General features: G+C 58.0%; 9 protein-coding genes across 9 annotated transcripts; 7 read left to right on the plus strand and 2 right to left on the minus strand.

Annotated features, from left to right (window-relative positions):
• Window positions 1–2,736: 2,736 nt before the first annotated feature.
• Window positions 2,737–3,426, plus strand: PSEUBRA_004897 (Protein of unknown function DUF4112; the record flags this gene model as incomplete). The annotated part of the gene is made up of 1 exon (XM_016438375.1): window positions 2,737–3,426. The coding sequence occupies one exon, from the start codon at window positions 2,737–2,739 to the stop codon at window positions 3,424–3,426; it is 690 nt and encodes a 229-aa protein (XP_016290839.1).
• A 200-nt stretch (window positions 3,427–3,626) lies between these two features.
• On the minus strand, window positions 3,627–5,081 carry PSEUBRA_004898 (WD40 repeat; the record flags this gene model as incomplete). The annotated part of the gene is made up of 1 exon (XM_016438391.1): window positions 3,627–5,081. One exon carries the CDS (start codon window positions 5,079–5,081, stop codon window positions 3,627–3,629), a length of 1,455 nt encoding a protein of 484 aa, XP_016290840.1.
• Window positions 5,082–5,692: 611 nt separating this feature from the next.
• On the plus strand, window positions 5,693–6,619 carry PSEUBRA_004899 (Target SNARE coiled-coil domain protein; the record flags this gene model as incomplete). The annotated part of the gene is made up of 1 exon (XM_016438384.1): window positions 5,693–6,619. The coding sequence occupies one exon, from the start codon at window positions 5,693–5,695 to the stop codon at window positions 6,617–6,619; it is 927 nt and encodes a 308-aa protein (XP_016290841.1).
• A 553-nt stretch (window positions 6,620–7,172) lies between these two features.
• PSEUBRA_004900 (RNA-binding S4 domain protein) lies at window positions 7,173–7,721 on the plus strand (the record flags this gene model as incomplete). The annotated part of the gene is made up of 1 exon (XM_016438387.1): window positions 7,173–7,721. One exon carries the CDS (start codon window positions 7,173–7,175, stop codon window positions 7,719–7,721), a length of 549 nt encoding a protein of 182 aa, XP_016290842.1.
• A 592-nt stretch (window positions 7,722–8,313) lies between these two features.
• Window positions 8,314–9,990, plus strand: PSEUBRA_004901 (Ubiquitin domain protein; the record flags this gene model as incomplete). Its single annotated transcript, XM_016438376.1, has 1 exon — window positions 8,314–9,990. One exon carries the CDS (start codon window positions 8,314–8,316, stop codon window positions 9,988–9,990), a length of 1,677 nt encoding a protein of 558 aa, XP_016290843.1.
• Window positions 9,991–10,053: 63 nt separating this feature from the next.
• PSEUBRA_004902 (uncharacterized protein) lies at window positions 10,054–13,212 on the minus strand (the record flags this gene model as incomplete). The annotated part of the gene is made up of 1 exon (XM_016438390.1): window positions 10,054–13,212. The coding sequence occupies one exon, from the start codon at window positions 13,210–13,212 to the stop codon at window positions 10,054–10,056; it is 3,159 nt and encodes a 1,052-aa protein (XP_016290844.1).
• A 1,942-nt stretch (window positions 13,213–15,154) lies between these two features.
• Window positions 15,155–17,755, plus strand: PSEUBRA_004903 (P-loop containing nucleoside triphosphate hydrolase; the record flags this gene model as incomplete). Its single annotated transcript, XM_016438389.2, has 1 exon — window positions 15,155–17,755. One exon carries the CDS (start codon window positions 15,155–15,157, stop codon window positions 17,753–17,755), a length of 2,601 nt encoding a protein of 866 aa, XP_016290845.2.
• Window positions 17,756–18,140: 385 nt separating this feature from the next.
• PSEUBRA_004904 (Nucleolar complex protein 2) lies at window positions 18,141–20,345 on the plus strand (the record flags this gene model as incomplete). The annotated part of the gene is made up of 1 exon (XM_059465414.1): window positions 18,141–20,345. One exon carries the CDS (start codon window positions 18,141–18,143, stop codon window positions 20,343–20,345), a length of 2,205 nt encoding a protein of 734 aa, XP_059321592.1.
• Window positions 20,346–20,783: 438 nt separating this feature from the next.
• Window positions 20,784–23,633, plus strand: PSEUBRA_004905 (Translation initiation factor IF- 2, domain 3; the record flags this gene model as incomplete). The annotated part of the gene is made up of 1 exon (XM_016438386.2): window positions 20,784–23,633. The coding sequence occupies one exon, from the start codon at window positions 20,784–20,786 to the stop codon at window positions 23,631–23,633; it is 2,850 nt and encodes a 949-aa protein (XP_016290846.2).
• Between the last annotated feature and the right edge of the window lie 71 nt (window positions 23,634–23,704).

Genomic DNA, 23,704 nt, shown 5'->3' on the forward strand with positions numbered 1-23,704 from the left:
AAGCCGACAAGCTCGATGCATGTCGCTCAGCTTCATATCAGAATGACGTCGCGCCACATTTGTAGCGTGTCCCACATGTGCTTATAGGAAGTCTGACCATAGCGCGAAAGGTGAGCACGCTTGTCCCACCTCCTCTCTGAAATCACGGCTGAGTTGTCTCCGTGACGTGACTGCGCAAAGAGCGTCCAGCTGAGGCTGAGTCGAGACGTTCGCGCAGCCGACCCAGCGCTTCAAAGAAGTCGATACCGCTCCTCCGAGCCGCTTCCTTCCTTCCGTCTCTCATCGACATCTTGAACAGCAATCAACTTTGATAGACTTTGAGACGCAGCTTCACGCGTTGACCAACATGGCAAAAGAAGAGCACAAGCCTGTTTTCGGCAGTACCAAGCCGGAGACACTCGACGTTCAGCGCAATCCGTCTGTCAACGAGATCAGCCACGAAGACAAGGAAACTCATCAAGATGTCGACCCTGTGGGCACGCTTGCTACCTCCAGCAGCTCTCTGAAATTTGCTCACATCAAGTCTCCGTTGATGATGGGTCTCCCGGACGAGCTTCTCATATTGATCATCCACTTCCTCTTCCTCGACATCTTCTGGAACTCTGTAAATCACTCGTGCCTACGATATGCTCATACGTATACCCTCAGACCTGACTTGGCTTGCGTGTACTGCCCCCTCATCAAATGGTTCAAATATACGCTCCCGTACATAAGCAAGCGCTTCCACGACCTCATGGCCCCAAGCCTCTTGCCCTTCCTTGCCATCGGGGAAAAGCAGACTGAAGTGCAAAAACCTATCACCTCGTTGACTTCAGACGCATCCGCCGTACTCTTGCCGCACATTCGTCATCTGTCAATCAAATATAGAATGCTCGACTCAAGCTGTTACGCGGGTCAGGATATCGGCAAGATCGCTCACACCTTTCTCATCCTCCTCGCCAGCGCACCGAGCTTGGAGACGCTCCAGATCGATGACCTGCTCATCACCTTGAGCGATGATTCAATGTGTCTCCATGCACAGTTTCGCAATTATGGCAAGGCTTTGCCCTGGCAATTCGACCCGACATGTTCCCATCTCTTGCAAGTCTTGCCGGAAACGAGCGAAACGGCGCTCTTGCCCCGCTTCCAGGATCTCATTCAGCACGTCGGTGTCGGCTTTCCGCGTCTACGACGTGTGCTCTTGATGGATGGAAACTCAGGCATTTCCGCGGATGACTACGCCAACCTCTTCCTCGTCCCTCGCGATACCTGCAATCTACCTCGGGATCAAACCATAGCCCCAATGGTGTGCAGAAGTGATACAGCCACGTGTGGCCTCCTGACGACCGCATGTCCTTCGCTCGAATCGCTCACGCTTTTGCTGTGGTACCCGCGTACATTCATCGACGCCGACTTGATGACTGCCATGTGTCACCTCAAGCAGCACCATCCGAATCTCAAGGAACTTAAGCTCATCTCTCGACGCTTACGATGCCAGGTACTGGAGGCTCACAAGGTCCAGCAATGGTTCAATTCCACGGTGATTCCGATTCTGTGCTCGATTCCAGAACAGCTACTTAGGGGCGACTGCGTCGTGACAATCTACATCCTGACAGCTTACCATACTTCCCTCACCCTTGACGATGTCATAAAGAGATACACACCGACTCTGCGCCAGAAGCGAGGATTTCTCAGACTTCAGGTACTGGAAGTCAGCGACTTCCGTCCCAACCTTGTATACCACGCTCTTGGATTGCGGTTTCGCAGAGACTGTTTAGTGGACACGTCGCTCAAACGCGAGCATGCCGAGTCAGCGGCCACTCAACAAGCGGAGTGGGTCAAACCGTTGACTGTCGAAGACTTCTTCGAACGAAAGATATCGTACGGCTACATGTAGTGCGTCCTCCGCCGCAATGACGTCTCCAATCAGCGCGTCCCGACTATCTCGAAAGCAGGTGTCATGGAGCGACATCTCCGAACAGTTGGTCTCGCCGTTTCCTCGCCCTTCTCCTTGTACGCTGTAAACATCGCACACAAGGCGGGGCAAAAATGAAGCTTTGACAATCTCGACAAACATGATTGGTGTGCCGACCCGAGACAAGCAGGCGGTGTAAGTTTGACCCTGGCTCGATGCTCAAGCAGCATGCAGCGGACGGCGAGCACTTGAAGCTAGGTCCACAAGCTTGACTGATCGAGACCAACGAAGGGTGATCATTTACCGAGATGGAGCATCGTGTTGGCACTAAGCATACCACGACGTGTATTCAGCTGACAGTGCTATTCGGAGTCACGGCCGACCGCAGTGGCAAAAAATCTATGCAAGGTTGTTAGACCCTCGCATCGAGTATGAATGCGAAATTCCGGCTCTGGCCGAGACATGACGTGAAGTTCTCGAGTGCGCCTCGTCAGGCTGTGTGGTGTGTGACTTTAGTGTGCAAGGCAGGGTCCAGATCGCGAGGCTACGTCACAGCCACCACCAAAAATAGCGCCGGCGTTGGCTGTGCTAGGAAAGAAACACACTCAGCCCTCCGCTGCTGGTTGAAAGGGCACAGTGGCTCGGCTGCATGAATGCGGAGTCGAGGGTCCCTCTGTGTTGCTTGAAAAGGGTATGATACTCTTTGGCTCAAATAGTTGCGCCTTTCTTGCTTACCACCAACTCATTCGTCCCATCCTAGCTCGCGGACATCATCCCAGACATCCAAGGATCACGCTTGGCATCCTGTTCGACACATCAAATCACAGCGCCCAACTTCGAAGATGGCTAGCTACGTCGCTTCGAAAGTGACCAAGCGCTTCGTCTCTGGTCAGGCTAAGAAGTACGAGACGGAGGACCCTCTGTACGAATTCTACACGGCGTCCAACGGCAAGCAGAAGCGACGCAAGCGACCTCTCCCACCTGGTCTCACACGCGCCGAAGCCAAGCTGCTGAAGAAGATCAAGAAGCGCGCGCACTACCTCGACAAGGGCTTCTCGCTCTGCGGTCTTCGCTTCGGATGGACGTTCTTCATCGGTATCGTGCCCGGTCTGGGTGATCTGGTCAATGCGATCCTCAACCACACACTGGTGGTCAAGCCCGTGAAGAAGGAGTACGAGGACAGGCCGGACTGGTTGATCCGCCAGATGATCTTCAACAACGCCGTCTCGACGGGTGTCGGCTTCGTGCCGCTGGTGGGCGATGTAGTGATGGCCGCGTGGAGAACCAACTCGAGGAACGCCATGCTGCTCGAGGAGCTGCTCAGGGTCAAGGGCGAGGAGAACATCGCAAAGGGTTTGCCGGATCTGACACCAAGGTCGCCACACGATACCCACCCGGCACAGAGCGAGGCTCAGAATCAGGTGCAGGCAGGTGGCAACGGCTACCAGGGCAACACGCAGCAGGTCGCACAGCAGCCAATGCAGGCCACCGCGGCCGCGCCTGCCACGACTCCTGCTGGCCGGAGGAAATAGAAGCTTCGATGCAAGACCTGCTCTTGCAAAGCAATAACATTTCCGTCCGCCTTCCGACTCACTTCCGACTCAATACCCTCTGTTCTCATACACGGCGCATCAGCAACACAGTCTCTGAACGGAATCTGTTCTGCAATAGTAATACAGTCATTCATGGAACCGCGACAGGTGTGGTCAACCGAGCCAATACAGAGGGCTGTCTATTTGTACGGCGTGTATCGTTGCGATCGCCCTGGAGTAGCGTTGCGCGAGCCCGACCGGCTCGAGCTCTGACTGTCATCTCCAGCTCCGTTGTACGACATCGCTGCTGGTACTGGCGGAGCTGAGCCCAACGCGATCGATCCTGTCGCCACCGCTTGGCCAGAAGTCGAGTCAAAGTTCCAGAAACACAGGTTTCCGTCCTCGCCACCAGTATACAGCGTGTTGGTGGCACCGTCCCATTCGACCGACCTGATGATGTCCGCATGACCGTAAAAGGTACCGTCCCCCTGCTCTGGGAACACCGCTCGGAGGTTCCAACTTGATGTGGCGTCCGCGGCTGAAGTAGGTACGGAGATGGTCGCGAAAGCGCCTTCCGACTTGCCAACGAAGAGCTTGAGCTGTTCCTCCTCATTCGCCGAGGGGTTCGGGAAGGAGGGGAGAGTGGTGAAAGCGTCGATGACATAGTCTGTGGACCAGGGTGGTCGGAGGGACGAAGACGATCGAACGTCTGTGGTGACCAGAATGGGATCGAACTTGTCGGCGTCGAAGAGAGAGAGCGTCTGCATGTCTCCTACCGCCCACACCTTGCCCAGTGCTCGACGGCGTGCTTCGGTCTCGACTTGGGAAAGGTCGGCTTCTTCGTCTCCGTCCATGGCCGTGTCCATCGCACCTGCTGTACTCGACAACCCAGCGGCAGATGATGTCGAGTAAATCCATCCTGCTCTCGCTACAGAGTTGCCCGTGTTGCCGACCGAGATCACCGCATCGTCCTCTTCCGCGATGGTCGTGTCGATAGCTGACACCAGACCGTCCGTAGATCCACTCAGCAGGATGCCAGCGTGATTTGCCGCATCAGGATGATACTGGAGCACAGTGATGTCGTCGCTGTGCACCTCGTTGTACTTGCTCCTCGGTGCTGCTAGGGAGCGAATGTCCCAGATGTCAATGTCACTGTCTCCGTGGCCGTACTGCTCTGTGCCCGCCACCACCGTGTTCTTGTCGTTCGGCGAAGGCTCGACGCACAGGTACGGTGCTTTCGACGCCCCCTGTAGCGTCCATACTGGCTTCGTCAATCCAATCCGTGTGTCCCAGCATGCCACGGTACCGTTCGAGACACTAGCCACGAAGCTGCCAGCAGAGGATCCGGTGCCGAGTGGCTTGGCTTGTGTGATCCTCGCATCCTTGAACGCTCGGTGCGACTCGGCAACAACACCCGACGTCTTGTCGATCAGCGTGAGCGTGCTGTCGTCCGCAACAGCAAGCAGTGTTGGTACGCCGAAGGATGTCGAGAGCGAGAGGAGATGTGTGACGTAGGCTGGCGAAGCGTTCGCTTGAGCATTCGGCGGAATGACCTGCACATGGAACGGCTCCTTTGCTCGGTAGACGCTTGATGTTGATGCAAGAGCTGGAGCACGTGCCGCTCCTGACAGCGTGAGGTCCATTTCTTGGTCCATCGTGATCCGATTCTACCTCCGGTGATGCTGGGTATATGGGTGCGAAGGCAATGGGGGGAGGGAGAGTTGGAGGAGGATCGAGGTGCAGTTGGAATAAATCAAAAAAGTGCTTTGCCGGGTCTTGAAATTTTTGGCTCATGCAAGGCCGATTTTCTGGCATGGGTGTTAGACTTGAAGAAAAGATGTTGGAGCGGGGATCGAAATTTCGACACAGCATCGGGAGCACAGGCTGATGCGTCATTCAACAGGCAAACAGCCAGAGGGGCAGGCAGCACCGGCAGTAGCACGTTTCGACGCTCGAGGAGGAGGACCCTTGCTTCACTTCTCGCATCCATCACTATCCTCCCACCATATCGACTCTCCTCATACACAGACAACTCACGGCACTTGACATACTTTGCGAAGCCTCATCAAGCCAGCCGAACCGCCGCCGTACCGGCACCGGACCACACTTACCACAGACATCCGCAAGGGTCCTTCAGCGAGCACTCATCTTTGCTACAGATTAGCAATATTAGCGCGTCTTCGACTCCCACCACCGCAAAAAGCGCCTTCAGCACTAGTCATCTTTGGACGAGAACCTCTATTTGCTCTCTTGAGCTCTCGTGCTAATGTCCTTCAACGACCTCGAACGGGGCTCCTCGTCCCGCGGAGGCGGCTCTGGTGGTAGCGGCGGATCTCGCAAGACGCCCCTCCCATTGTATCGCGACGAAGTCTCCTCGGCACTTCCACCAGAGTTCGAAAAGCTCTCGAGCAAGATAGGCATCCAGATCTTCAAGATCAACTCGAATGTCACGGCGATTCAGAAACTCATCACACTCTCCTCCTCAAACGCGTCCGGCAAGGCAGGCGCGCAGGACTGGAGCAAACGCATCAACGACTTGATAGAGACCACGCGCGAACTCGTCAAAGATGCCACAGCTGACATCAAGCAGCTGTCCACCTTCCCTCTCGGTCCAGCAAACGGCGGTGCTAAGCTGACGCAAGGCAAGCTACAACGCGATTTCCAGGCTGCAGCTCTCCAATTCCAGCGAGTCCAGAAGGAGGCAGTCGCAAAAACACGGGCCAAGTTGGAGCAGGACAAGCAGAAGGAACGACAGATGCTCAAGTCGCGCAACTCCCAGCAGCTGCTCATTGACACGGAAGAGTCTGATCGTTCTGCAGCAGCGATCGGCGGCGCGGAAGGTGGGTTGCAGGCGGAGTCGCTCGATCTGTTGCCAGAAGGACCGACGCAAGCGGATCTTGAGTATCAGGAATCGCTCATCACCTCGCGTGAAGCTGAGATCCGTGAAATCGAGTCCGGCGTCCAGGAGCTCAACGAGATCTTCCGTGACCTTGGCAACATTGTTCAGGAGCAGGGAGGCATGATCGACAACATTGAGTTCAACATCAACTCGATTGCGGAGAACACGGCGGGCGCAGATCGGGAGCTGGTCGTGGCACATGAGTATCAGAGGAAAGCAGGAAGGAGATGCATCATTCTGTTGCTGGTGGTCGGCTTTGTGGTGGCGGTGGTGCTCTTGGCGGTACTCAACTGAAGGCCATGTCGGCGCGGTGTCGACACTGTGCCTGGTCGCAACTTTATCTGCTCGCTGAAAGTACTTTATCCTCCTGCCTGATTGATTACGTTCTCTATATACCTAGTTTCTTCCTCCTGTCGTACTGTTATAATGGACTCTGATGCTTTCTTTTCTCTGTGCGATGCCATCATTGCCCGCCTTTCGTCCTCAATACACGGCCTCAGCCATATGGTGATGCTGTGCGCGCACTGAACTTGTCCAAGATGTTGACACTCGCTTCCTTACAATGCCTAAAATTTCTATTCGCCGTGGCCGAGACCCGAATCCAAAATTTTCTCCACGACCCTGACGAGTAAATCTCACCTTCATCCTGACTTTTGCATGAAGCTTCCGTCTTCAAGCAACTGTACTCGCTCGACCGCTAAGCCACGACCTTGCTACACTACAGCATTCTCCAAGCGTCAGACAATCACGATCGGACCCCCTTAGGAACGGTCCACAGCCACCATAGCAGGCCGTTGAATCGCAGTCCTCCTCAAAGCCCAACCCCGACCCGACAAGCACATTCACGATGAGGCAGCTCAAACACCACGAGCAGAAGCTGCTCAAGAAGCATGACTTTCTCGACTGGAAGCAGGATGCGGGCATGCGCGAAGTCAAGGTGATGCGACGCTATCACATTCAAGATCGCGATGACTATCACAAGTACAACAAGCTGGTGGGCAAGCTTCGGCACCTTGCCCTCCGTCTCTCCACCCTGCCGGTGGCAGATCCGTTCCGGGGCAAGCATGAACAGGGGATGCTTGCCAAGCTGTACGACATGGGCCTGCTCGATACGGGAGCCAAGATGTCGGATATCACCAACAAGTTGAATGTCTCGGCGTTCTGCAGGAGGAGGTTACCGGTGGTGATGGTCAGGTTGAAGATGTCGGAAACGGTCGGACAGGCGGTCAAGTACGTCGAACAGGGCCATGTTAGGGTCGGACCGGATACCATCAGTGATCCGGCATTCATGGTGACGAGGAACATGGAGGACTTCGTGACTTGGGTGGACACAAGCAAGATTAAGAGGACTATCGCGAGGTATAATGACGAGTTGGACGACTTTGACTTGCTATAGAAGCAGCTCCAGCACTCAGCATCTAGCATGTCCCATAGTTCTCCTCTTCGCAGTTCGGTGCTTCTTGCATCTCCCGACATTTTCCTCTTACACGCAGACACACATTTGTACTTGTACCTCTTCGCATAGCATTTCTTTTCCGATGGTTGCTCTTCTGCAGTCTGTCTTGATTGGCTGCCCACAGTGTTGCTAGAACATGGCCGATGTGAGCTCGTCACCAGCGTTCTTTAAGATTGACAAAGGATGCGCCCTCGAAGAGGTCCATTTCGGCGATAGCCGTACGATCTGGTTTGCAGTACGAGCTTTTGTCTGTGCTATACCCTCAGGTGGCAAGTTTCGACGCTCAATTCCAGTCAGAAAAATGATTTGGTTAATTCACCTTTTTTCAGCATTTTTCAGAATTTCTCGGTGATCGTGCGGCGGCCAAAGACGCGTTGTCAGCCAACACACGGCTCTGTTGCTCTCCCACTCCACTTTCCTTCCCAACGCGCAGTGCCGCATCAGCCAGCTTGGAAAGCTCAGTTTCATTTCCTTCGTCCTTCTCCCACACCAACACCTCTTTCCTCCTTCCACCTCAGCAGTGATGGCAAAGATGGCCTCTACAATCCCCATCAAGGTGAAGCACAATGGCAAGCTGCACGACATCCAGCTCGACCCCTCGCAGCCCGCCACGGCGTTCAAGCAGGCGATCTACGAAAAGACCGGCGTGCCCTCGGACCGTATGAAGGTCATGGTCAAGGGTGGCATGCTCAAGGACGACCATGATCTGACCAAGATCGGTGCGCGACCGGGGCAGACGTTCATGGTGATCGGCACGGCGGGTGAGCTGCCCAAAGCCCCTACGGGTCCCATCACGTTCATCGAGGATCTCACCGACTCGGAGCTGGCGCTTGCGACCAAGTCGCGGGTTGGGCTGACGAACCTCGGCAACACATGCTATCTGAACTCGACGCTACAGGTGCTACGTGCGATTCCGGAGCTGCAGACTGCGCTGGGTCACTTTGACGGCAATCTGGGCGGTGCCGATGGCGAGAGGAATCTGACGGCTGCTTTGCGGGATCTGTACAAGAACCTTTCGCAAACTACAGAGCCTTTCCCGCCCTTCGCCTTCCTCACCATCCTCCGCCAAGTCGCGCCGCAGTTTGCAGAGATGACGCGCGACGGTCACGGTTTCGCTCAGCAGGACGCCGAAGAGGTGTGGGTGCGCATCGTCCAAGCCCTCCAGAACAGCCTGCACGGTCTCGCCCCCTCTTCCGAGGCCGGGGCTGACGCATCGCGCAAGTTCGTCGAGCAGTATCTCACCGGTCACATGGTCATCAAGCGCTCTTCCGCCGAGGCGCCCGACGAACCCGCCTCGCTCAGCAAAGACCCCTTTTCGATCCTCCAATGCAACATCTCGTCCACCACCAACGAGATGTCCTCCGGCATCCTCGACAGTCTCAACCAGCAGATCGAAAAGACGTCCTCCAGTCTCAACCGCACTGCGGTGTACGACGAGACGTCGCGGATCGATCGACTGCCCGCCTACCTCGCCACCCACTTTGTGCGCTTCTACTGGCGACGCGATATCAACAAGAAGACCAAGATCATGCGCAAGGTCAAGTTCCCCTTTGTGCTGGATGCGACACCGTTTTTGACGGATGAGTTGAAGGCCAAGGTGAAGGAGACGAATGTGACGATCCAGAAGATTGAGAAGGATCGGGATGAACGGGCCAAGATTCGGAAGCGGGCGGTGGCACGGAGGGTGGCGGAGGAGAAGGCGGCGCGGGAGGCCAAGGCCGGTGCTCCCCAGGAGGATGTGGCCATGACCGACGCTACCACTGCCCCGTCTACGGAAGGGGAGGGGAAGGAAGATTCGAAACTAGGTCAGGCCCTATCGGAGGAGGAAGAACTAGCCGAACGAGCCAAGGAACGAGAAACCATCCGATCCACCATTCACCCGGACCTTCTTGCCGATACGGGGTGCAACCCTTCCGCGCTGTACGAGCTGGTCGGCGTCGTCACCCACAAGGGAGCAGCCGCCGATGCAGGACACTACATCTCCTGGGTCCGACGCGATCTTGAGGAGGAAACCGAACACGCCCTTGCCGGCTCCCCTGCCAAGGGCAAGAACAAGGAGAAGTTGGACAAGACAGAAGCCGACGAAGAATGGTACAAGTTCGACGACGATAAAGTCAGCCTGGTGGGACGGGACAAGATCACCGCCCTCGACGGTGGGGGTGAGGACAGCGTCGCTTACATCCTCCTCTACCGGTCCAAACAGTTGTAGTATTCCAATCTAATGCATTCTTCTCTCTAAGGGGGTTCGTGTGCGTCTACATTTGGGGAAGGGCTAGCGCAGTTCGATGTGGATCGATCCGCGACCGGCGTACATGAGGGCGGTGGCAAAGACGTTGAGGGAGCGCTGTTCGAGTTTTGTTTCGAGCAGCAGCTTTTCTGCTTCCATGGTTTCGGAGTCGCTGGTGGGGGCCAGGGCGCGAGGCGGGGAGGAGGGGGTTTCCGTCGCAGCAGCGGGGCTGGCGATGAGCGTGGCGGCAGCGTGAGTGGGCGAGGCGGTGAGGGGCGTGGTGGAGCCGAGGAGCGGGTCGGTGGTGGGAGCGTTGACAGGTGGTGTAAAGGGAAATTCGGTGCGAGGGGAGTGGGCGCGAAGACCGGAGAAGGAGAGGTGGAAGCCGCTGCGTCCGTTCGAGGTGCTCCTGCGCCAGAACTTGGGTGCAGGAACAGCAGCAGCGTTGGTTGTCGCAGGAGCGCCCGAGGCAGCAGCAGCAGCAGCAGTCGCTTCAGCCATAGCTGGATGGGCGAGGGTCGAGCTGCGGCGCGGGGCTCGAACAGGCGACAGACGGCCACGGGTGGTACCGGTGCCAGCAGCATCAACGCTGCTCAGCTGCTCATCGCTGTTCCTGCCCTTGGCAACCACATTCGCGTTGTCAGGCTTCTTGAGCTCGGGCACAGACTGCGACATAGCATCGGGCATGTCACCATCTGCATCATCATCCTCGTCCTCTTCCTCCGAGTGAAGCGAGCCGCCTCGTGCAAGGGCCGACTTGCCGCGAGACGAAGCACCCGACACAGAGCGCGAAGAACGAACGCCGTTGCCGCCAGCAGCCACCTTCTGCTCCAACGCGGCGATCCTTTCGTCCTTTCGAATGGCAATGGACCTCCAGGCCTTTTCGATCTCGGGCTTGTACCGCTGAGCAACAGCTTGAGCCCACTGCTCGCCGCCTGCAAAGCCAGCGATGGCCTTCTCGTAGTCGGTCCAGGTGTAGCCGAATAGCGCAGGAGGCGAAGGCAGCTCTAGACGACCAGCGCCCAACGGCAGACGATTGTACAGGATCTGCAGGAGCAGCAGGTTGGGGATCGCGTCGAGCGCCTTGGTTGCTTCCGAGCCAAGAGCAGCAGGTGCAGCCGTGCCAGAGGCATCAGCAGCAGCTCGATCGACTGCGGCATCAGGAAGGCTCTTGAGCTGCCTGAGCCCTTCGCAAATGGTAGCAGGCTCACGCTCGAGCGACTGAAGCACGAGGATGGTGCTTCGCAGAGCATGCATAGCCTCGGCGAGCGCAGCACGGGCAAGCTCGTCCTCCTCATCCGGGTCGTACGCTGAGAGATCGAGAGGGATCTGGTTGGCCCCACCCAGACTTCCGCCGCCAGAAGAGAAAAGGGCGAAACGGGATCGTTTGGCCTCCTTGCCCGTCTTCTTGACTTGCGTTCGGAGGAAGCCGTCACAGAAGCGGAGCATGAGCTTCTCAAAGGTCTGCAGCTCAGCCAGCTGGTGTGCGCAGAGACGGGCGCTGACGAGCGAGAAGGGGGCGATCTGAGCGAGGCCTGTCGCAGCGCAGTGAGAAGGACTCTGGCGACCCGAGTCGGCAATGTGGCTGGCAGGATCCTGGCTCCGACTCTTGCTTCGGACGGAGCCGACGCCGACAGCCTTGAGAGCGGTGGCGAGCTGAGCAGGCGAAGGGCTGCGCTTCTGGTTGACTTCGCCGAGGAGTCGGTCGAACGCAGAGGCGCTGGCTGCGTTGCTTCCTGCAAGCAGCTCGGAAGCAGCGTTGCTAGGCAAAGAGACGGAGCGAGACGTGAGGATCATGAGGCCTTTCCAAATGATGTGGATGGCGACGGAGATGAACCAGCCCTCGCCGTCCTGTCCGCAACGCTCCTCGATGCGAGGGAGCAGAAGCCTACGGGCCCCTTCGAGGCGCCCGTCGAGCTCGCGCAACCAAGCAGACCCTGGACCCGTCTCGCCGAGGCGAAGGGGCGGGGAGACGTTGCCAGGGGTGGCGACGTGGAGTGCCGTGGTCGATGCCGCAGCCGACAGAGGAGGTGAGACGGTGCCATTCTCAGCGCCAAGAGCGGTCGGACCGATGCCGTTGCCCGATGCGGTGGTCGTAGCGGGAGAAAGCGTGACGGGGCTGACAAAGGGCGTCGGAACGGCCGATGAGATGCATCGGGCCATGGACTGCTTGGTCTGGGCGAGGATGGGCTGGATGATGTGCAAGATGGTGCCTTCCATGCGCTTGCGGACGGGCGTCAGGATCTCGGAGACAAAGTGAGGCATGCCATCGTGGACCGCGCCGTTCTCGTCGACGATGAGTTCACCATGACCGTCACGATCGCCCTCGAGACATCGCTCCAAGCTGTCCTCGACGATCCACTCCAGCGAAATCAGGCCGAGGTTGAATTCCATAGCAGCTGGGAGCAGCAGCCCTTCCTTGGCGTTGGTAGGGATTCGGAGCGCACCAGGGTCCTTGGTGGGCGAGACGAGAAGAGAGTCGATGCGAGCGGCAAAGAGAGTGAGTGCTTTGAGGATCTGACGCGAGACGGCACGCAGAAGGTAAGCATCAACGGCTTCGGCGTAGCGCAGCTCGCCCACGACCGTCTGTGCAATCTCGATGATCTTGGCCTTGTCGGGAAGATGCTTGCCGTCGTAGGTGATCTGGTTGATCTTGGGGGCGGAAGGTCCTTTGGTGGCAGCGGCTACGTTTGAGGCTACCGAAGTTGAGTTGGCAGCCGGAGTGTTTGCAACGCTACAGGGGACAAAGGCCTTGTTGACGAGATCACTGAGCTGCAGTGAGAACTGAGTGAGATGGGACGGGTCCGGAGAGGAAGGTGGACCCATGAGCGAGGGCGTGTTGCCGCCACCGTTGGCGAGGATGGAAGCAGCAGCCGCTACATTGTCGGCCGCAGGAGCCGGAGAGGGCGATTGAGGGGTGGAGGCACCCGACTTGGTGCGTGCGAAGGATAAGAGGTCAACGCCTTTGGGCTTGCCGCTGGTCATGGAGGCGAGCTGGCCGAGGCCACGACCGAAGCTGGAAGAGCGCTTTGGTTTGACGCGCTCCACCTCGGGTGCAGCGTCGTGAGCAGCAAGATCGGCAGAAGGCTTGCCGTGAAAAGTGGCAGCGTGGACTGCAGCCAGAGGAGGCGGCATCTCGGACGAGGGGGTGTTTTCGCCGGAGCCAGAGTCCTTCTGACGTCTAGGCAGAGCGAGGGCTACCATGGTGGCTGGCTTTGAGCTGCGAAGCTGGATTGGTAATGTTTAAGAGGGTTGTAGGCGACGCTTGAATGGGTCAAGGAGGCTTAAAAGTGGTGCTGGGATCCGGGAGGGTGGACCAGCAGCGTGGGATTCAAGCCAAGCGGGTGGAGAGACGGAGGATGGCAAAGATGGCGCCGATCATGGGTTGGCTACAGAGGGCGGTTGGCAATGGAGGCCAAGCTCGTCGTAGTCAGGTCGGGGTGAAAAGTAAGCGCTGTGATAGGCTTGACGCGTTGGCTTGTATCAGAGTGCCCGCCGATAATGGTCGGACGCGAGATTGTTCAACAGAGATGTGCAGAAGGGCTGATCTACGTTAGGGAGGACGGTCGGAGGAGTCCAGGAAGAGAAGCAGCTGGCCAACAGAAAGGCAGCTTGCCTTGGACGGGATCAGAGATGAAGCACGCTGATAGGGTCTACAACTGGGGTCGAGCATAAGTTGGCTGAAGAGGATGGTTTGGTGCGTTTGAAAGAGGATGTGAGTCCTTGTGATGATCGATGGGCGAGGATGAGATGGTGGTCGTGTGAGACTATAGATGTCAATGAAAGGGAGAGAGGAGGAGAAAGGCGAGGAGGACTGATTTGCAAGTCGCACCGCCGTGTCAGTGAGCTACTCAACCAGTCGGCCAGCCAGTCAGCCAAGGTGAGTGAGACACCAGCCATGCCAGGCCAAAAGCGTATCAGAAAAAGTGCGATTGGCCGACACGAGAGAAAAAAATTCCATTTCCCACAGCCGAGCGAGCGAAACAGGGCTGCAGCCAGAGTCTAACTTGGGTCGAGGGTGACGCCAGCCAGTCGATCCGCCCACGTTCCTTTGTACCGCTCTGCCAAATTGAAATTCACTGAGCTCCAACTCAAAGTACAAAGCTCTCTCTGTGCTGTGCTGTGCAGTGACGATACAGGTACACAAACTCTAATTCGGCGATTCGCCCGCCGCAAGCTTGTTCGCCTTGGTGGGCAGATGAAGAAAGCCGGTCGCACCAAGCTCTGACATCGGTGGTGTCGAGCTCCGTCTTGTTCGCTTTACAGCTTGTTCTGTTTGTGACGAGCTCTGAAAGCATCTTGTCGTCTTATCTCGATGCTACCTGCAAGCTTCCAGCGTCTCGCGCTAGTGTTCAGTGAGACCTCGACGGTTCGAGGCTGGCAAGCAGGACAAGCGAACCGTGACAGACGCCTGGGCCCCGCCTATCGATTTTCCAGAATTTGGTCTTTTCCGGCAGTTCGGACCTGTGACAGCAGCACCATTTCAAAGCGCAGCCTCGCCGGTGCAACAGGCCTAGACCACTCAGAAGGCACAAGATTGCCTGCCGCCATGACGATCCCCGCGTTCGACAGATCGACGACTTCAAGGCCATTCTGACTGGCGGCTCCGTCCTCGAGGCGGCTTCATAACTGGCATTGTTGAACAGATTCGCATGTCAAACAATGGCTGCAAGTGTGACCAACCGATTCAATTGCACTCGACGTTTGACATTGTTTGCTTATGATCACTTGTTCGGTCACCAAGCATGAGCCAGAGGCAGCCTCGAGTGGGTGCGGTTGGGTTGACGATGGGGGCTCGATCTACTTCAAAGCCTGCCTCTTCGAGATACGCGTGGCTGAGGCCAATTTACGCGTCGCTCGACTCGCACGTAAGGTGTTGGTCTCCACCTCATAGGAAAAGGCGCAGCTGGCTGCATGCGAATTTGCTTGTTCACGAGGGGCTTCATCATCAGAGTGGCGCCAGATGGCTCAGTTTGCTTCGAGGTGAATGCTACCACACGCGCTACCACCATCCGCAGTAGGCTCTTTGCAGCCAGTCACCAATGGACGCGGTCGCGACAACGAGTATCAGGCAGATCGTGGCTGCCTCCTCATGAGCTGCCGACTCAGCCGCAACCCTCCTCCTGCTGCTGCCATCCAAACAGACATGGTTCTCTCGCGCACTTCATCTTCGTCGACGGTGACCATCGCCGCTCCTCCCTTCCCGTTCCCCACCATGCAGTCCAACCACTCGCACGATTACCTGACTGGGAACCAGCTCGACTCTGCTCCAGGTCCCAGTCAGCCTCACCAGTCGCAGCGCCTCCTCTCCCGGGTGCTGCCCGCTCATACACACTCGACGGATCGCCCAAATGAATCTCATCAGCCGTCAGCAACATCACACACACCAGCTCGAGGCTCATCTCCACCTCGACTCGTCGCACCCACCACGCCTTCTTTTTCACGATCGCTCGACACCACACCACTCAAGTCTGCCTTGCGCTTCAGCCATCCACCTCCAGCGCCTTCATCCTCGTATCATCATTCCATGACTCCACAATCGAAACGAACACGGTTGAGCCTTCCAGACTCGGACTCGATCGCCAATGGAACCTCTCCCCGATCGCAGACATCGAGCGAGCTGCACCGTTCCCATGCAAGCTCATCGTCCACAGGACCGCTCACCTCACCCTCTTTCTCAAATGTTAGACCGCTTTCTGGCATCTCACGGCCCCTACCGCTGCCTTCCACGCCCTCACATTCGCAGCGATCTCCCCTCGCGCCCTCGCGCAACGTCACTTTGATACCCATGCCACAGCGCAGCATCGAAGACCTAGAAAAGCTCTTGCCCCCGCGTGCACCGCCCACACTTCGCAACGCAGCTCAAGAGTCCCCGCGCCGTGCACTCTTACAAGCCATTCCTCCACGTCCACCATTGCCAGTGCAAGCACAGCAACCCCCTGCACGTCCGCTTCCACCAGCAGTGGAAGATCTTCCATCAAAGCGAGGGTGGTCCTTAACCGGCTTTCGATCCTTCGACCTCGACCTCGATCGCATCGCTGAGGTCGTACAGCGTGAGCACGCTCGCATCGACGGTCCTTCATCGTCGGACCCTCACAACGATGCATCCAGCTCCAGGCGACCCTACTTTGGTCTTGCAGATCGCGGCCTCCCATCCGGATCCACACTCGAAGTGCTGGGTCCGCCCGGCAGCGGCAAGACCAGCCTGCTCCTCCAATTCGCCGTCACCGAAAGGCTGCGTGCCCTCGGCAGAGCTCGAGACTCGCTCAAAGTGCACGATGACAGTGACGAGTCAGTAGCCGAGCCGAGCGACCCTCCCGGCACATTCGACGACCCGAGCTACTTCTCCGAAGAGTTCTGGGATGCTGAAATAGCCTGCGCAGACCAAGTCTTGATCATCGATTGCGAAGGCGCATTGCTGCCAGAAAGGATAAGCGACGCAGCTTGGAAGGCTGTGACCTCGCTGTGGTCATCATTGCTAGATCAGGAGCAAAGTGCACACGGTCCAGATGGAGAGACTATGTCCTCGAGGTCGGCGCTGCCTCAGCAACGGGAAGCTATGCCAGAGGAGGTGCGTCGGTTGGTGGCAGCCGTGTTGGCCGGAATTCATGTCAGTCGCGTGACAAGCCTGGCCGAGCTCATCGCTCTCTTGCATTCGCTGCGACCGACAGACGAGCTGCCAGCTGCATCGTCGAAGAAGGCGTTGCCGTCATCACTACCGCCACGGACTTCTTTGATCCTGATCGACTCGCTATCGTACTACATCAGGTCGTCGGGCGGGACGAGTCAGCATCGGAAGACTGCTGCACAAGTCAGCGAGCGTATCCGCGAGATGCTGCTGCGCCTTCAGAAGCCCTTCGAGTACCGACCACAGCCCGACCTCGCGGTAGAGGAGCAGCAGACGGCAAGGCAGCGATGCGTGGACGCGGCTGCCAAGCTATGCGCTCCCACGATCGTGTTCACAAATCAGCTCGGCATCCGAAGAGGTCGCAACGAGTCCGAGACTTCAGGGCGAGCCATCCCATCAGGTTGGTCGGCGAACGGCAATGGAGCTAGCCGTTCTTACAATAGGGGCCATGCACGCAACGAGGGCAATTCGATGCTGGCACCGCTGCTCAATGGCACGAGACCACCTCAACCTGCCAGGATCCGTGACGAACGACCTGCGCCGAGCGTTGCACTCAACGGCCCCGAAATGTGGGACGAGAGTGAGCAACCATCAGCATCGCCGCGTCAGGTGCAGCAGCTCAGCGGGCGAATCATTGCCTCGCAGCCGATGGGTCACGATCGAGGATGGCCGCCAAGCTTCCTGGGTCAGGACGTATGGCGCGTGTTGCTCTTCCGCCAAGGGTCGTTCGGGGATCGATACGCACAGATGGTGTCGGTGCCGCCAGCGGTACAGAGCGAGCTGAGCATGCTGTGGGCACAGACGAGGGAGCGAATGCGTCAGCGATCCCGAGATCGCGCGACTGCCGCAATGGCTGCAGCAACGGATGCGGCTACCAGCGATAGTGCTGGACAGCAGGCCGACACAAATCCATCAGCGGAGTTACTGGCACCACAAGAAGCTGTGGGGGCCCGTCAGGACGACGAGATGCCCGCAAATCCGGAAGAAAGGTTGGCTGCACAGGCCGAAGATGCGAAGGAAGAGCAGGACAAGCAGATGCTCGAGCTGCTGAGCCAACTCAGGGCAAGTCTGTTCCGCTGGCGACCTTTCCACGTCTCTTCGCGCGGTCTCATCTCATGAAGCAGCGGTGATGGTTCGCACACATCCAATAGCATGCCTTCCGATACAGGGGACTCCTACGTCCAATCTGCTGTCCTCCTTATCCTCAGACTGCATGTGACCAAACGAAGGAACGAGTGCATCAGACAAGAACTTCTCTGCTTGAAGCTCGATAGGAAGCCAAAGACCTGTATTATGTCATGATTATACATTGGCCAAGTGCCTGGCGGTGAAATTTCGCACTCGCTCTTTCTTCTGAAATTTTTGAGGGAAGGGTTCAGCAAAAAACGCGAGTTGCAGCTCCACAACGAGGCGCAGCGACCATAGGCCCTGCTTCTCCTCCATCAACACTTCTCTGCTACCTTCCAATCATCCGACACGCTGCAATAGCGTCAAGTCCGGCAACATGGGCAAGCAGACTAAGGGAACCAAGAAGTTCTTGCGAACGCAGCTTGACAGTACCATCAAGCGCCGTCGCGAGCACCAGAAGAAGCGCAAGGTCATCGAGCGCTCGGCGGCTCAGAAAAAGCAGAAGCAGCTGCGCAACACTGGCAAGAAGGGCAAGGCGGTGCAAGATGTCGAAGCGCCAGAAGATTTGGCAGAGTACGACGACGAGGCTGTAGCGGATAAGATGGAGACGAGCGGCGGCAAATTCAAGGGGATGAGCGTGGACGATTTCCTCGGCGGTGGGTTCAAGAGCGCAGGCGCGGAAGACGCAGAGGATGACGAAGACGATGATGAGGATGACAGCGAGGACGAGGATGCAGACGATCTCGAAGACGTCGAGGGCATGTCGGATGACGATGAGGACGTAGGCATGCATGCACAGGATCTCGAGAAGCTCAAGGAGAAGGACCCCGAGTTCTACGCCTACTTGCAAGAGAATGACAAGGAGCTCCTCAAATTCGGTCAGGAATCCGACGACGAGGACGAGAGCGAGGACGAGAGGCCAAGCAAGGCAAAAGCTTCTTCGTTAAAAGCAGCCGAGGTCGAGAGCGGCCCGCAACGAGTGACACTCAAGATGCTGGCCGGCTGGCAAAAGTCGATGCTGGCCCACCGCTCGCTCAAGGCGCTCCGTCGCCTCCTCATCGCCTTCCGCTGCGCCGTCAAGCCCGAAGAGGAGGACAAACGACTCGAAGGCGCATCGTTCATCATCGAGGAAGCGCGCGTCTTCAACAAGCTCGTGCTCACCGCGCTCAAATACACGCCCGTCGTCCTCCAGCACCACGTGCCCATCACCGAGGACAAGCGGGGCAACGTCAAGATCCCGTCGACCAACAAAAAGTGGAACTTGATCAAGAAGCCCATCCAGTCGTACTTCAGCAACCTCTTCCAGCTGACCGAGACGCTGACCGAGCCGCGTATGCTCGAAATCGTGGTGCGCGAGAGCACGCGCATGGTGCCGTACGCGCTGTGTATCCCCAAGACGACGCGCGAGTTCATCAAGGTGGCGCTCAACCTGTGGTCGAGTCAGGTGTCGGAGGACGACGTGCGGATGTCGGCGTTCCTGACGCTGAGGCGGTTGGGCATGTCCGGTGGCTCGACGTCGTTGGAGAACGTACTGCGCGGCGTCTACTCGTCGTACATCCAGTCGAGTCGGTCGGTGAGCATCCACACGCAGCCCATGCTCAACCTCATGAAGAACACGGCGGTGGAGCTGTACCTCGTCGACGGCGACGTGGCGTACACCCAGGCATTCGGCTTCATCCGTCAGCTGGCGATCCACCTGCGCAACTGCGTCAAGACCAAGAGCAAGGACACGTTCAAAGCGGTGCTCAATTGGCAATTCGTCAGTGCGATCGACTTTTGGTCGTTGCTGCTGTCGCGGGCGTGCGATGTGGAGTCGGAGCGTCAGGCAGGGTTCGAGTCGCCTCTGGAACCGCTCGTCTATCCCTTGGTGCAGGTGGCGACGGGTGTCGTTGGGCTCGTCCCAAACTCCCGCTACTTCCCGTATCGTCTGCATCTGCTTCAGTCGATGATGCGCATCGTCACGCGAACGGGCACGTACATCCCACTGGCGCCGTCGATCCTGTCGGTGTTTGAGTCGCCCGAGTTCCAACGCAAGCTCAAGGGCAGCACCGCGGCACCCATCGATTTCAGCACCACCCTCCGCGCACCGACACAGCTCGTCCGCACCCGGCCCTACTCGAACCAGCTGTTGGGCGAATACTCGTTCCTGCTGCTCGAGTTCCTCGCGTCGCAATCGCGATCCATCGCTTTCCCGGAATTGGTGCTGCCACTGCAGATCCAGCTCAAGCGGCTCTCGAAGAGCACGACGAACAACAAGTTCCAGGCAGAGGCAAAGCAGCTGTTGGACAAGTCGCATCAGACCGCACTGTGGGTCACCAAGCAGAGAGACGCGATCGACTTCACGCCCAAGGACCTGGGGAAGGTGAGGGACTGGGAGATGGACGCCAAGGAGAACCCGCTCGAGGGCATGTTGAGGCTGGCCAAGAAGGTGAGGGCGAAGCAGGAGGCATTGATCAAGGCACAGGCGCAGGTGGTCCGCGATGATGATGACGACGACGAGGATGAGGATGATGAGGATGAGGAAGAAGATGAAGAGGAGGACGAGGATGAGATGGAGGTGGAGGACGAGGACGACGAGTAACGTTCTTGCATCACTCGTCATCATACGTATCACCGTGCTCGCAACCATGCTGTTACCACCTTTGAACTTCGATCCTGACCTGCAATGTTACCCGCCTCTGTGCCGCCGCCGTCGTCGAGCCTGGTCTTGAGCTTCAGTTGCTACGTAGACTGTCTCCAATGCCTTTCGAGGTGCCTTTTTTGCCTTCTTTTTTTTCCTCTTTTTTCCTTTTCTTTCTTCTTTTCGCCCTAACTCAGCTGTGAGCTCAGTCGAGGACCCTCGGGCAATTTCGCCGCCACCACCAAAATCGGCCCTTTCTTTGTAATTTTTTCCAGTTTTCAGAAGAAACGAGCTGCGCGGGTTCCGAAAGTCGCCGCTCTGACCAACACACACACCTTTCTCCCCATCTTACCATCATCAGCGCTTCCTACGACATCTCCGGAGGCGAGCATAGCAACCATGCTGTCAAGAACATCACTTTCACTGGCGTCGTCCTCTCGCCTGGCTAGCTGGGCGACCGCCTCCACTTCCCGAGCGGCAGCGGCGCTCAGCACCGCACCTTCACTCTCACGAAGCCTCTCGTCAACACCACTGGCCGCATCAGGCCGCGAAGGCTCTCGACCTTCGCATTCGCAGAACCGCGATCGGGATGGGTCCGACTATCGACCACGCAGACGCGACGACGCTTCGCAGCCAAATCAACGCTCCGGCGGCTCGAACTACGGCAACCCTGTCGCGCAGTTCAGCCGCAATCAACGGTTCAGTCCGGATGGCACGCGCAAGCGATTGCCGCATCCCAACGCCAAGTCGCGTCCGCCACAGGATCGCCAGGGTGGCAATCGGGAGCGAGGTGGGAGGCCGAGAGATGGTGGCGGGTACACAAGAGGCGGGGAAGATGCGTCGGCGATGAAGTTCGGTTCGGCTGAACCAGACGCCCTAGGTAGCGGTGGAGCGGCGAAACGTGATTCGACGTTGAACCGCATCAAGGCGCGGAGCTTGGGCGGGGATGAGGAGGCTGGTGGTTCCGGCCGGTTCGAACCTGTAGAGTCAGATGACAGCCCCGCACCCTCTCGATACACCTCGGACGACGCACCCGGCAGACGAAACGACAAGTCGGACCGCCACCACACGGCCAAACACAAGAAGAAAGAGGGTCGCGGCTCACTTCTCGACCACCCGCCATCCTCTTCATCCCGCAACCGACGACGCGACGACGACCCCCTCCCTCGCCCGCGCACACCCCCCAAACTCAAACCGAAACTCCTCAAGATCGAACGCAACATCTTCCTCCCCCCGCTCATCTCGGTGATCCAACTATGCATGCGGATGGAGAAGAAACTCATCCCCGTGCAACAGGTCATGACGTCGCTGGGGATGGAGGATACGCGACCGGATCTGATGCTCAAGTTCTCCGATGCCGAGATGATCGCTGCCCAACTCAACGTTGTGGCCATTCCGAACGAGGAAGCGTCATTCGATCTGTTTCCTCGGCCTGCGCCTACACCGGACGAAGCTGCAGGGTACCCAGTGAGACCACCGGTGGTGAGCATCATGGGCCACGTAGATCATGGAAAGACCACGTTGCTGGATCGATTGCGCAGCACCAGCGTCGCGGCCGGTGAGGCGGGGGGGATCACCCAGCACATCGGCGCGTTTAGCGTCCCCATCTCGTACAGAGAGCAGGATAAGGGCAAGAAGAAAGGGTATGCGGGCATTCAGACCATCACATTCCTCGACACGCCGGGACACGCGGCGTTTACGGCGATGCGCAGCCGTGGAGCGATGGTCACCGACATAGTCGTGCTCGTCGTTGCAGCGGATGACGGGGTGATGCCTCAAACCAGGGAGGTAATCTCGCTCGTTCAGGCGGCGAACAAAGACGCGCAAGGGGAGGACGAGAAACCTGTCCAAATGGTGGTCGCTCTTACCAAGGTGGACAAGCCCGAAGCCGACCCTGATCGCGTCAAACGCGAACTCCTCTCCGCCGGTGTCGAACTAGAGGAGCTCGGCGGTGACATTCCGTGCGTCCACGTCTCCGGTAAAACAGGGAAAGGAATCGATGAACTCGAAGAAACCCTCGCGGCGCTCGCCGAACTCGCCGATATCCGTGCCGACCGAACCGGTCTCCCCGAAGGCTACGTGATCGAGTCCAAGGTGGACAAAGGTCGGGGCAACGTCGCTACGGTGCTGATCAAGCGCGGAACACTCGAAAAGGCTGCACCGATCGTCGCCGGTACGGCGTGGTGCAAGGTGCGACAGATCATCCATTCCTCCGGCAAACCATTGGCGCGTGGGCTCCCTGGCGATCCAGTGTTGGTCAGCGGCTGGCGAACGCTGCCCACCGCAGGGGATCTGTTGTTGGGCGGAACAGACGAGCAGTCGTGCAAACGGGCCTCGGAGAACCGACGCAAGCTGCAGGACGAGAGGCGATTGATGGACGACGTGGAGCAGATCAACGAGGCGAGGCGGGTCAAGGCGGAAGCGGATGAGGCCGAGGCGAGACGCGAGTTTGAGGAGAGGCAACGACGGCGGGCGGCACGCATTGCGGCGGATGATGGGAAGGATCCGGCTGCTGTGCTTGCCGCGTTGGACGGGGCTGCCCCCCTCGAAGGGCAGGATGACGTTGCGGATGTATCGGAGGAGAAGGGTGCAGACGAGCCAGGTGCGAGAAAGATGCTCAACGTCATTGTCAAAGCCGACTTCAGCGGTACGGTGGAAGCGGTTGTCGGGGCCATCTCCTCCATCGGCAACGCCGAAGCGGGGGTGAAGATTATCAGTGCGATTCCTGGTGAACCTTCCGAATCGGATGTTTCCAAAGCCGCCGCCCTAGGCGCCACGATCATCGGATTCAACGTAACCCCTCCCAAAGCAATCCTCCAGTCGGCCGCTCGAGCCCAACCAACCCCCGTCCCCATCATCGCCTCGGACGTCATCTACCGTCTGATGGAAACCGTTTCCCAGAAAGTCGCCGAGTTGCTGCCACCCACCAAAGAGGCGAGGGTCCACGGTGAGGCCACCGTCAGCCAGATCTTCGAGATCAACCTCAAGGGGCGTAACTTCAAGAAGATCGCCGGTTGCAGGGTCACCAACGGCACCATCGCAAAGAGCAACCTCGTGAGGGTGCTGAGGGGCGACAAGCGCGACGAGGTCTACCGGGGCAAGTTGGACGAGTTCAAGCACGTGAAGAAGGACGTGACCGAGATGAGGAAGGGCACCGAGTGCGGGATGAGCTTTGAAGGGTGGCAGGAGTTGAAGGAGGGAGATGTGGTGCAGAGCTTCAGCGAGGTCGAGGTTGCGAGGACGTTGTAGCACGCATCGTTATGACGCAATGACGATAGAGATGGTTGTTCGCCACCATTCACTCAGCTCAGATCGCCGTG

Source organism: Kalmanozyma brasiliensis (genome assembly GCF_000497045.1).
Source record: "Kalmanozyma brasiliensis GHG001 unplaced genomic scaffold PSEUBRA_SCAF4, whole genome shotgun sequence".
Taxonomy (NCBI): Eukaryota; Fungi; Basidiomycota; class Ustilaginomycetes; order Ustilaginales; genus Kalmanozyma; species Kalmanozyma brasiliensis.